Source organism: Anomaloglossus baeobatrachus, chromosome 7, assembly GCF_048569485.1.
Source record: "Anomaloglossus baeobatrachus isolate aAnoBae1 chromosome 7, aAnoBae1.hap1, whole genome shotgun sequence".
NCBI lineage: Eukaryota > Metazoa > Chordata > Amphibia > Anura > Aromobatidae > Anomaloglossus > Anomaloglossus baeobatrachus.
In genome coordinates, this window is record NC_134359.1 from 267,311,101 (window position 1) to 267,324,178 (window position 13,078).

Here is a 13,078-nt window from a genome sequence, read left to right on the forward strand (position 1 = left end):
TTTATCAGATATTTATATTAACCCTTTCATGGTAACTTACAGGATACGTCATATACCGGCTCCCTGACTTTGATGCAGGCTCGCAAGCCTAGCCCGCATCTTTCCAGGCAGATGATGGCTGTGATTTTCAGCCATCATCTGCTTCGAACAACCAAAGGTGGAGCACTACTCCACCCACAGCTGTTAATCTGTCAATCTGTGACAGTCAAAAGGGTCCGTGGAGCCTCTGTTAGGAGTCTCCACACGGATTTGCATACTTCCCAGGGGGCAATGTGCCTAGGATTTCACTGTGTTGAGCGCCTTTGCTGGCTGCCGGCAGTGTCTTCTCTGGCTGGTCTCCCCGAGATCAGTGATGATTGTTTTGTCTTGCTAATTTGTGACAGTGGCATTGACAGTGCACCGGCAGAGGGGGTGCACCCTTCTATGCTATGTATCTGTGACGTGACTGCGGGGTGCCGGTGATATGCCATGATGGCCACAAGTTTGCTGAAGACCTCTGTACCTGTCATTCTGATACTTCTTGTAAGATTGCGTCCTGCCCGGCCCCGTGGGCATGAAGCGTCCTTCGTCATTTACAGAAAGGCCTCCATTGAGCTCCTGCGCATGCGGCTGAGGGCAGATCAAAGTGCAGGAGCGCAATGGAGGCCTCTCTGTGAATGATGAAGGACGCGTCATTCCTATGAGGCTGGGCCAAAGGATGGAGATCAAACAAGATAGAGGATGCACCGCACCGGAAAGCGGCGACACCCATCGGACCGGACTGCCCCAGAGGTGAGTATAATAAAGCTGTTTTTTACAGTATACAGTTCAGCTTGGGCTCTTATATTCTGGAATGCTGTATATAAGGGCTCACTGGTGGTGGCCGCAGCTCATAAGGGAAAAACCTGGTGACCGGTTCCCTTTAAACTAAAATACACAAATAGGAAAGTTCATGGTCAAGACCACCAAAAGCTGACAGAAAAACTTATATCCAGAGCCTTCACATAATGCCACCATTTCACTGGGATGAACAGGATCTGTCCCGGGCACAGGATACATTCTTGATAAGCCGCCTGTGCAAAGTCAGGGAACTTGTCTGCGTCTGGGTTGTCGATGTCCACCTGAGATGGAGAAAAGGCCGTGATCAGAGCTGTAACAAGTAACTAAAGTTAATGGGAATGAAGGAGGAGGTCACTTACCTGGCTGGTGTTATGGAGAAGGGAGCTATCGAATGGGTACAGGCGCCGAGTCTCACTCACCGGGTATAAGCGGAGGTATTTCCTGCCTACAATCTACGATACAGGAAAATACATACATTATATACATCATATACGATGCAAAAACACGGTGGCTTTCTTCCAATTGTACCATTTTTTTCTGATTCAAAATATATTATAATTATATATATATATATATATATATATATATATATATATATATATATATATATATATATATATATATATATATACAAAGCAAGAAGGCCTGCGGAGACACCATCACATGTTTCTCAACGCTGGCAGGAAACTAGCCAGGTCTTTCACCGGGAAGGAACAACCACGGGAAGGGCAGTCTCCAGTCAAGGAGACCACCTGTGCCAAACATGGTATCCATCCACAGAAAGCCGTTTCGGGGTATTTGCCCCTCATCAGTGTGGAGTAGGAATCTGGCTAGTGGGACATTGCCTAGTAAAAGACTAGTAAAAGAGGTCAACCATCCTTGCTGACATAGTCTTTTACTAGGCAATGTCCCACTAGCCAGATTCCTACTCCACACTGATGAGGGGCAAATACCCCGAAACGGCTGTCTGTGGATGGATACCATGTTTGGCATAGGTGGTCTCCTTGACTGGAGACTGCCCTTCCCGTGGTTGTTCCTTCCCGGTGAAAGACCTGGCTAGTTTCCTGCCAGCGTTGAGAAACATGTGATGGTGTCTCCGCAGGCCTTCTTGCTTTGAATATTTCCCAGGGGGCATTGCTCTAGAATCACTGCGTTGAGAAACACGTGATGGTGTCTCCGCAGTGGTGGATGTTGATCTCCCTAAGGTCAACCATCCTTGCTGACATAGTCCTTTACTAGGCAATGTCCCACTAGCCAGATTCCTACTCCACACTGATGAGGGGCAAATACCCCGAAACGGCTGTCTGTGGATGGATACCATGTTTGGCATAGGTGGTCTCCTTGACTGGAGACTGCCCTTCCCGTGGTTGTTCCTTCCCGGTGAAAGACCTGGCTAGTTTCCTGCCAGCGTTGAGAAACATGTGATGGTGTCTCCGCAGGCCTTCTTGCTTTGAATATTTCCCAGGGGGCATTGCTCTAGAATCACTGCGTTGAGAAACACGTGATGGTGTCTCCGCAGTGGTGGATGTTGATCTCCCTAAGGTCAACCATCCTTGCTGACATAGTCTTTTACTAGGCAATGTCCCACTAGCCAGATTCCTACTCCACACTGATGAGGGGCAAATACCCCGAAACGGCTGTCTGTGGATGGATACCATGTTTGGCATAGGTGGTCTCCTTGACTGGAGACTGCCCTTCCCGTGGTTGTTCCTTCCCGGTGAAAGACCTGGCTAGTTTCCTGCCAGCGTTGAGAAACATGTGATGGTGTCTCCGCAGGCCTTCTTGCTTTGAATATTTCCCAGGGGGCATTGCTCTAGAATCACTGCGTTGAGAAACACGTGATGGTGTCTCCGCAGTGGTGGATGTTGATCTCCCTAAGGTCAACCATCCTTGCTGACATAGTCTTTTACTAGGCAATGTCCCACTAGCCAGATTCCTACTCCACACTGATGAGGGGCAAATACCCCGAAACGGCTGTCTGTGGATGGATACCATGTTTGGCATAGGTGGTCTCCTTGACTGGAGACTGCCCTTCCCGTGGTTGTTCCTTCCCGGTGAAAGACCTGGCTAGTTTCCTGCCAGCGTTGAGAAACATGTGATGGTGTCTCCGCAGGCCTTCTTGCTTTGAATATTTCCCAGGGGGCATTGCTCTAGAATCACTGCGTTGAGAAACACGTGATGGTGTCTCCGCAGTGGTGGATGTTGATCTCCCTAAGGTCAACCATCCTTGCTGACATATATATATATATATATATATATATATATATATATATATATATATATATATATATATATATATATATATATATATATATATATATATATATATATATATATATATATATATATATATATATATATATATATATATATATATATATATAAAAATTCAAAAATTATATATATATATATATATATATATATATATATATACACATACACACACACATATACAAAATATTTATATATGTATATTTTGAATAATTTTGTATATTATATATATATATATATATATATATACACACATACACACATATACATATATACATATCCAAAATATTTATATATGTATATTTTGAATAATTTTGTGTATATATATATATATATATATATATATATATATATATATATATATATATATATATATATATATATATATATATATATATATATATATATACACACACACAGTGCCTACAAGTAGTATTCAACCCCCTGCAGATTTAGCAGGTTTGATAAGATGCAAATAAGTTAGAGCCTGCAAACTTCAAACAAGAGCAGGATTTATTAACAGATGCATAAATCTTACAAACCAACAAGTTATGTTGCTTAGTTAAATTTTAATAAATTTTCAACATAAAAGTGTGGGTCAATTATTATTCAACCCCTAGGTTTAATATTTTGTGGAATAACCCTTGTTTGCAATTACAGCTAATAATCGTCTTTTATAAGACCTGATCAGGCCGGCACAGGTCTCTGGAGTTATCTTGGCCCACTCCTCCATGCAGATCTTCTCCAAGTTATCTAGGTTCTTTGGGTGTCTCATGTGGACTTTAATCTTGAGCTCCTTCCACAAGTTTCAATTGGGTTAAGGTCAGGAGACTGACTAGGCCACTGCAACACCTTGATTTTTTCCCTCTTGTACCAGGCCTTGGTTTTCTTGGCTGTGTGCTTTGGGTCGTTGTCTTGTTGGAAGATGAAATGACGACCCATCTTAAGATCCTTGATGGAGGAGCGGAGGTTCTTGGCCAAAATCTCCAGGTAGGCCGTGCTATCCATCTTCCCATGGATGCGGACCAGATGGCCAGGCCCCTTGGCTGAGAAACAGCCCCACAGCATGATGCTGCCACCACCATGCTTGACTGTAGGGATGGTATTCTTGGGGTCGTATGCAGTGCCATCCAGTCTCCAAACGTCACGTGTGTGGTTGGCACCAAAGATCTCGATCTTGGTCTCATCAGACCAGAGAACCTTGAACCAGTCTGTCTCAGAGTCCTCCAAGTGATCATGAGCAAACTGTAGACGAGCCTTGACATGACGCTTTGAAAGTAAAGGTACCTTACGGGCTCGTCTGGAATGGAGACCATTGCGGTGGAGTACGTTACTTATGGTATTGACTGAAACCAATGTCCCCACTGCCATGAGATCTTCCCGGAGCTCCTTCCTTGTTGTCCTTGGGTTAGCCTTGACTCTTCGGACAAGCCTGGCCTCGGCACGGGTGGAAACTTTCAAAGGCTGTCCAGGCCGTGGAAGGCTAAAAGTAGTTCCATAAGCCTTCCACTTCCGGATGATGCTCCCAACAGTGGAGACATGTAGGCCCAACTCCTTGGAAAGGGTTTTGTACCCCTTGCCAGCCTTGTGACCCTCCACGATCTTGTCTCTGATGGCCTTGGAATGCTCCTTTGTCTTTCCCATGTTGACCAAGTATGAGTGCTGTTCACAAGTTTGGGGAGGGTCTTAATTAGTCAGAAAAGGCTGGATAAAGAGATAATTAATCCAAACATGTGAAGCTCATTGTTCTTTGTGCCTGAAATACTTCTTAATACTTTAGGGGAACCAAACAGAATTCTTGTGGTTTGAGGGGTTGAATAATAAATGACCCTCTGAATACTTTTCACAATTTAAAAAAAAAAAATAAAAGAAGGGAATTTTGATTACTTACCGTAAATTCCTTTTCTTCTAGCTCCTATTGGGAGACCCAGACAATTGGGTGTATAGCTTCTGCCTCCGGAGGCCACACAAAGTATTACACTTTAAAAGTGTAACCCCTCCCCTCTGCCTATACACCCTCCCGTGCATCACGGGCTCCTCAGTTTTGGTGCAAAAGCAGGAAGGAGGAAACTTATAAATTGGTCTAAGGTAAATTCAATCCGAAGGATGTTCGGAGAACTGAAGACCATGAACCAAAAGAACAATTCAACATGAACAACATGTGTACACAAAAGAACAAACAGCCCGAAGGGCACAGGGGCGGGTGCTGGGTCTCCCAATAGGAGCTAGAAGAAAAGGAATTTACGGTAAGTAAACAAAATTCCCTTCTTCTTTGTCGCTCCATTGGGAGACCCAGACAATTGGGACGTCCAAAAGCAGTCCCTGGGTGGGTAAAAGAATACCTCGATAAAAAAGAGCCGAAAACGACCCCCTCTTACAGGTGGGCAACCGCCGCCTGAAGGACTCGCCTACCTAGACTGGCGTCTGCCGAAGCATAGGTATGCACCTGATAGTGTTTCGTGAAAGTGTGCAGACTAGACCAGGTAGCTGCCTGACACACCTGCTGAGCCGTAGCCCGGTGCCGCAATGCCCAGGACGCACCCACGGCTCTGGTAGAATGGGCTTTCAGCCCCAAAGGAAGCGGAAGCCCAGAAGAACGGTAGGCTTCAAGAATCGGTTCCTTGATCCACCGAGCCAAGGTTGACTTGGAAGCCTGCGAACCCTTACGCTGGCCAGCGACAAGGACAAAGAGGGCATCTGAACGGCGCAGGGGCGCCGTGCGAGACACGTAGAGCCGAGTGCTCTCACCAGATCTAATGAGTGCAAATCCTTTTCACATTGGTGAATTGGATGAGGGCAAAATGAAGGTAAGGAGATATCCTGATTGAGATGAAAAGGGGATACCACCTTAGGGAGAAATTCCGGGACCGGACGCAGAACCACCTTATCCTGGTGAAAAACCAGGAAGGGGGCTTTGCATGACAGCGATGCCAACTCCGACACTCTACGGAGCGATGTAACTGCCACTAGAAATGCCACCTTCTGCGAAAGACGTGATAAAGAGACATCCCGCAGCGGCTCGAAAGGTGGTTTCTGAAGAGCCGTTAGCACCCTGTTAAGGTCCCAGGGTTCCAGCGGATGCTTGTAAGGTGGGACTATGTGGCAAACTCCCTGCAGGAACGTGCGGACCTGCGGAAGCCTGGCTAGACGCCTTTGAAAAATACGGATAGCGCCGATACTTGTCCCTTGAGAGAGCCGAGAGACAAACCCTTGTCCATTCCGGATTGAAGGAATGAAAGAAAAGTGGGTAAGGCAAAGGGCCAGGGAGTAAAACCATTATCAGAGCACCAGGATAAGAAGATCCTCCAAGACCTGTGATAGATCTTGGCGGACATTGGTTTCCTGGCCTGTCTCATGGTGGCAATGACCATCCTGAGATAACCCTGAAGACGCTAGGAGCCAGGACTCAATGGCCACACAGTCAGGTTGAGGGCCGCAGAATTCAGATGGAAAAACGGCCCTTGTGACAGCAAGTCTGGGCGGTCTGGGAGCGCCCACGGTTGACCCACCGTGAGATGCCACAGATCCGGGTACCACGACCGCCTCGGCCAATCTGGGGCGACGAGAATGGCGCGACGACAGTCAGACCTGATTTTGCGCAGCACTCTGGGCAGCATCGCCAGAGGAGGAAATACATAGGGCAGTCGAAACTGCGACCAATCCTGAACTAATGCGTCCGCCGCCAGAGCTCTGTGATCTTGAGACCGGGCCATGAATGCCGGGACTTTGTTGTTGTGCCGTGACGCCATGAGATCGACGTCCGGCGTTTCCCAGCGGCGACAGATCTCTCGAAACACGTCTGGGTGAAGAGACCATTCCCCCGCGTCCATGCCCTGTCGACTGAGAAAATCTGCTTCCCAGTTTTCTACGCCCGGGATGTGAACTGCGGAGATGGTGGAAGCTGTGGCTTCCACCCACTGCAGAATCCGTCGGACTTCCTGGAAGGCTTGACGACTGCGAGTGCCGCCTTGGTGGTGATGTATGCGACGGCAGTGGCGTTGTCCGACTGGATCCGGATCTGCCTGCCCTCCAGCCACCGATGAAAAGCCAATAGGGCTAGATACACTGCCCTTATCTCCAGAATATTGATCTGAAGGGATGACTCTATCGGAGTCCAGGTTCCCTGAGCCCTGTGATGGAGAAAAACCGCCCCCCACCCTGACAGGCTCGCGTCCGTGGTGACCACAGCCCAGGTGGGGGGTAGGAAGGATTTTCGCTGCGACAGAGAGTTGGGAAGGAGCCACCACAGAAGAGACGTCTTGGTTGCAAGGGAAAGAGAGACGTTCCTGTCGAGGGAAGTCGACCTCCTGTCCCATTTGCGGAGAATGTCCCACTGGAGTGGCCGCAGATGGAATTGCGCGAAGGGCACTGCCTCCATCGCTGCCACCATCTTCCCCAGGAAGTGCATGAGGCGCCTCAAGGGGTGTGACTGACCCCGAAGAAGAGATTGCACCCCTGCCTGCAGCGAAAGCTGTTTGTCCAGCGGTAGCATGACTACTGCTGACTGAGTATGAAACTCCATCCCAAGGTACGTCAGTGATTGGGTCGGTGTCAACTTGGATTTTGGGAAGTTGATGATCCACCCGAACTGCTGGAGAGTCGCCAGAGCGACGGAAAGGCTGTTTTGACACGCCATCTGAGAGGGTGCCCTGACCAGAAGATCGTCTAAGTAGGGAATCACCGAGTGGCCCTGAGAGTGTAGGACCACCACAACAGATGCCATGACCTTGGTGAACACCCTTGGGGCTGTCGCCAGGCCGAAAGGCAAAGCCACGAACTGAAGGTGTTCGTCCACCGATATAACTAAAATGAGAATGCATGAGTGCATGTGTGCCTCCTTCCACACAAAGCATAAAACTGAGGAGCCCGTGATGCACGGGAGGGTGTATAGGCAGAGGGGAGGGGTTACACTTTTTAAAGTGTAATACTTTGTGTGGCCTCCGGAGGCAGAAGCTATACACCCAATTGTCTGGGTCTCCCAATGGAGTGACAAAGAAAAAGAAATAACATTCTTTTTTGCTGCAGTGCATTTCACACTTCCAGGCTGATCTACAGTCCAAATGTCACAATGCCAAGTTAATTCCGAATGTGTAAACCTGCTAAATCTGCAGGGGGTTGAATACTACTTGTAGGCACTATATATATTTTTATATATATATATAATTATAATTTTTTTTTACTACAATTTTATCAATCTTAAAACATACTTTTTTTTATCCTCCTAGAAGACTTGCTGCACGGTCTAATATGCAGATATTTTTGGCAAACCGGGGGACATGGTTAAGCCTCTGGTTAATAAAGGAAAGCATTATTCCACTTTGTGGTTCGAGGGCTCATGGGCTAAAAGAGACCCCTCACTCTCTGTCAAACATCTTCGATGGCGCGGCCTCTTCTGACTGCAGCATCTAATGGGGTTAAATGATTGCAGATCAGTCTTATTAGTCTCCACTTAGTGCCCAATAACCACGATTGTTAGCAACAGCCTGAACAAAAGGACTGCACAGGGCATATTCTACTTAAGAGCCGCTATAGCAGAAGTCGTTTTCTGAAAGAAATTCATATAAAAAAATATAATAGTCATCGAGGGGTTGTCTGGTCTAAAGTAGTAAGTCTGCAGTCACTCAACCAAAACTATGTAATATGCAAGTTCCCGACCAGAACCCGACTAGTGGATGCAACCTCGCTCAATACAAATGTATTGAGCAAGGCCGTGCTCACTGGACAGTCATGCCTACTAGTTGGAGGCACCCAATCCATACATTTGTAGTGAGAGAGGCCGTTCCTGGCTAAGAAACTGGCGAATCATCACAGTGCACAGTGTGTGCTGGGAGAACTCATAAGTCTGCAGTCACCTAGAATGATGGCAGACATCACTTTTGATCGGACAACCCCTTTAACCCCTTAGCGACCCATGACGTACTGGGTACGTCATGGGTCGTGTGCCGGTAAGCCCCGCCCCCTGACGCCGGCAGGCGGCGGCGATCCGCGCACATATCAGCTGTTATCAACTGCTGACATGTGTGCCTGCTAGCCGCGGGTGGAATCACTTCCAGCCGCGGCCATTAACCCCTTACATTTCGCTGCCAAAATCTGGCAGCGATATGTATATGGGCGCCGCCATGACAGTCACTTACCCCGCCCCCACCGGAAGTCACGTGACATGATCACGTGACTTTCAATGGTTGCCATGGTAGCACAGGGTCATGTGATGACGCCTGTAGCTAACATGACTCGCTTCCTCTCAATGCCAGAATACAGCCGGCATTGAAAGTGAAGCAGCAAATCTGCAGTTCTCAGCTCTGTAGCTGTGATCTGCAGATAGTGCAGAGCGATCGGATTGCTGATCGCTATAGCCCCCTAGGGGGACTAGTAAAATAAAAAAAAAAAGTAAAAAAAAAGTTTTAAAAAATTAAAAAAAAAGAAAAAAACCTAAAAGTTCAAATCACCCCCCTTTCACCCCATTGAAAATTAAAGGGTTAAAAAAATAAAAAATATACACATATTTGGTATCGCCGTGTTCAGAAACGCCCGATCTATCAAAATATAATCAATGAATCTGATCAGTAAACAGCGTAGCGGCAAAAAAATTCCAAATGCCAAAATTACGTTTTTTGGTTGCCGCAAATTTTGGGCAAAATGCAATAACAGGCGATCAAAACGTAGCATCTGCGCAAAAATGGTACCGTTAAAAACGTCAGGTCGAGAAGCAAAAAATAAGCCATCAATGAGCCTCAGATCCTGAAAAATGAGAACGCTACGGGTTTTGGAAAATGGCGCAAAACGTGCGCCACTTTTTTTGGACAAGCTTGTGAATTTTTTTTAACCCCTTAGATACAAGTAAACCTATACATGTTTGGGGTCTACAAACTCGCACTGACCTGAGGCATCACATAGATACCTCAGTTTTACCATATAGTGAACACAGTGAATAAAATATCCCAAAAACTATTGTACGATCACACTTTTTTTGCAATTTTTCCGCACTTGGAATTTTTTTGCCGTTTTCCAGTACACTATATGGTAAAACTGATGGTTTCATTTAAAAGTACAACTCGTCCCGCAAACAACAAGCCCTCATATGGCAAGATTGATGGAAAAATAAAAAAGTTACACCTCTCGGAAGAAGGGGAGCAAAAAACAAAAACGCAAAAACGGAAAGTGCCCGGGGGCTGAAGGGGTTAAGCCCCATACAACACAATTAAACAGGCATGTTGTAAATCCAACCTGTATTAAAAGGAGTTGTCTCATAACACAGATTATGGGTTACAGTCATAGATGTCTGTATTTATCAGGGACGGCATCTCCTGAGCCCCCGCTCTAAGTGGTGCTCTACCTGCAGTGACAGGAGAGGGGGCCACGAATCTGCTGGATCTCTCCAATCACTGCCATACAGCCGTATAGAGCATGCAGGAGGCTTACCCACTATTAACACTTCTAGCAAAGGGTTATAGAAGCCACATGAAATAGAAAAGTTTCCAGGAAATGGCAAAGTCATCAGAACAAAAAAAAAAGCTTGGTATGGTAATATAACATGGGATGTGTTCGGAAACTTACCTGTGCCAGGAAGTTTTGCTGAGGGTCCTGATGAAGAGGGGACACGGTCCCTGCTGGGCCAAACCAAGCGTTAATGGTGATATCATCTTCATCGCCTTCACCGAGGCAGCAATAATCCGGAATACCAATGTCTTCCTTAAGTTCACGTATCTGTTAGCAAGACAGGAGAAAAAGCTATAATATTATCTTGCAACTCTCCATCCCCTATCTGAAAGCAGCATAATGTAGGTGCAGAGACCCTGATTCCAGTGATGTGTCACTTACTGAGCTGTTTGCTGTCATCTTGATAAAACCAATGTTGTCTCTGCTGCAGATCTAGCAGTTATACAGGGCTCATAGATATACTGGACTACCTGGCAGCAGGACAAGTAGTCCTGTAATAATTAAATTAACTATTTAATCAGCAGGAGATTATTAAAACTACACTAAGCAGCCCAGTAAGTGACACATCACTGGAATCAGGGTCTCTGCCCCTACATTATGCTGCTCTCAGATTAGGTGGCAAAAACTTGGTGACAGATTCCCTATAATGTCTTTTCTTTGTCGCTCCTAATTGGGAGACCCAGACAATTGGGTGTATAGCTACTGCCTCCGGAGGCCACACAAAGTATTACACTTAAAAGTGTAAGGCCCCTCCCCTTCTGGCTATACACCCCCCCGTGGGATCACGGGCTCCTCAGTTTTATGCTTTGTGCGAAGGAGGTCAGACATGCACGCATAGCTCCACTGTTTAGTCAGCAGCAGCTGCTGACTATGTCTGATGGAAGAAAAGAGGGCCCATACGGGGGCCCCCAGCATGCTCCCTTCTCACCCCACTTGCGGTCGGCGGTGTTTGTTAAGGTTGAGGTACCCATTGCGGGTACGGAGGCTGGAGCCCACATGCTGATTCCTTCCCCATCCCCATTAGGGCTCTGGGTGAAGTGGGACTTGACCGGTCTCCGGGCACTGAGACCGTGCTCCATCCACAGCCCCTGGAGGATCTGCTGGATACGGAGCGGAGTTTCCTCAGGGACAGGACCCTGCTTCATTAAGGTACTCCGTGTCCCCGTGCTTACCGCACGCACACTGCAGCATTGCTGGGTGTGCTAGTGCGCCGGGGTAAACAGCGCTGCCGCGCTTGTGCCGTTACTCACTACAGCTCTGCTGAGTGAGGAGACTTAGTACGATCGGCCGATCCGGCCGCTGGAGTCAGTGTTTACTGCGTCGCGGCTGGGATTTGTGGTGCGCCGGGGACTTCCGCGCTGGCCGTGCATATATGACGGCCGCGCTAGATTACTACAGTCCCCGGCTTTTGCGGCCTAGTTCGTATCGTTCCCGCCCCCAGACCTGCCAGTCAGGAGGAGGGCGGGACGCTGTACAGACCAGCAGCGCTAAGAGCTGGAGTCTGTTTTACATACTCCAGCCCTCACACTAGGCACAGTGGGACGCAGTTTCCCGCACTTTTGTTTGTGGCACGCCCACGGTCCGCCCCTCTTCACAGGACGCCGGCAGCCATTCCTGCCTGCACGCTGAGCTGCAGAGGGGAGGCTTGGAGACCCAGACAAGGGATTCTACGACCTCACACCCGCTTTCAGCGGGCGGTAAGCAGCCCTCAAGGGCTCTCCCCCACTTGTGCCATAGTGTACTTTGTATTTTGTGCTGGCAATACTTTACACTGTACGGTCGCTGGTGATTTCTGCTATATACCCTCCTTAGATTTCTCAAGGAGACAACAGCATGTCGTCCGCAAAAAGCAAAAGTGCCAAGGCACGGACTGTATGTGCTGCCTGTACCGCATGTGGGGCTGCTCTACCGGCAGGTGCCACTGACCCCCATTGTGTGCAGTGCTCGGCCCCTGTGGCAATTGCTCAGCCGGGGCCTCTGCTGGAGGTGACCCAGGGAGAACCACCTGTGAATGCTGTCCAGGTGACAGGGACGGAGTTTGCAGCTTTTGCTGACAGATTGTCTATGACTATGTCTAAAATTCTTGAAACTTTGCAGTCTAGACCAGTAACTCAGACCATGGGCACTGTTGGTACATTGCCCCCTGGTCCCCCTCAGCTGGAACACTTCCTAGCTCCGGGGGTGTCACATGCACCCCAGGGTGACGGCTCTGACTCGGACAACAGTCCCAGACAACCTAAGCGGGCTCGCTATGAGCGACCCTCAACTTCATCACACTGGTCAGGGTCCCAGCGGGACGACTCTCTGTGTGATGAGGCGGATGTAACTGATGAGGAGTCTGATGCTGGGGCCGCTCTCAATCTAGATACCCCGGATGGTGACGCCATAGTGAATGATCTTATAGCGTCCATCAATAAGATGTTAGATATTTCTCCACAAGCTCCTCCTGCGGAGGAGGTAGCTTCACAGCAGGAGAAATTCCATTTCAGGTATCCCAAGCGTAAATTAAGCACTTTTCTGGACCACTCTGACTTTAGAGACGCAATCCAGA

At 47.8% G+C, this 13,078-nt stretch overlaps 1 protein-coding gene across 2 annotated transcripts in view; it reads right to left on the reverse strand.

Annotated features, from left to right (window-relative positions):
* Positions 1–679: 679 nt before the first annotated feature.
* KDM8 (lysine demethylase 8) overlaps positions 680–13,078 on the reverse strand; it is a 42,812-nt gene continuing 30,413 nt past the window's right edge. For both annotated transcript variants that reach the window (XM_075319210.1, XM_075319211.1), the window contains exons 7-9: positions 10,645–10,794; positions 1,179–1,271; positions 680–1,100 (exon numbers count right to left, since the gene is read on the reverse strand). In XM_075319210.1, coding sequence (XP_075175325.1) covers positions 936–1,100; positions 1,179–1,271; positions 10,645–10,794 — 408 coding nt within the window. In that variant the 3' untranslated portion in view covers positions 680–935. The remainder of the gene's footprint in view (positions 1,101–1,178; positions 1,272–10,644; positions 10,795–13,078) is intronic.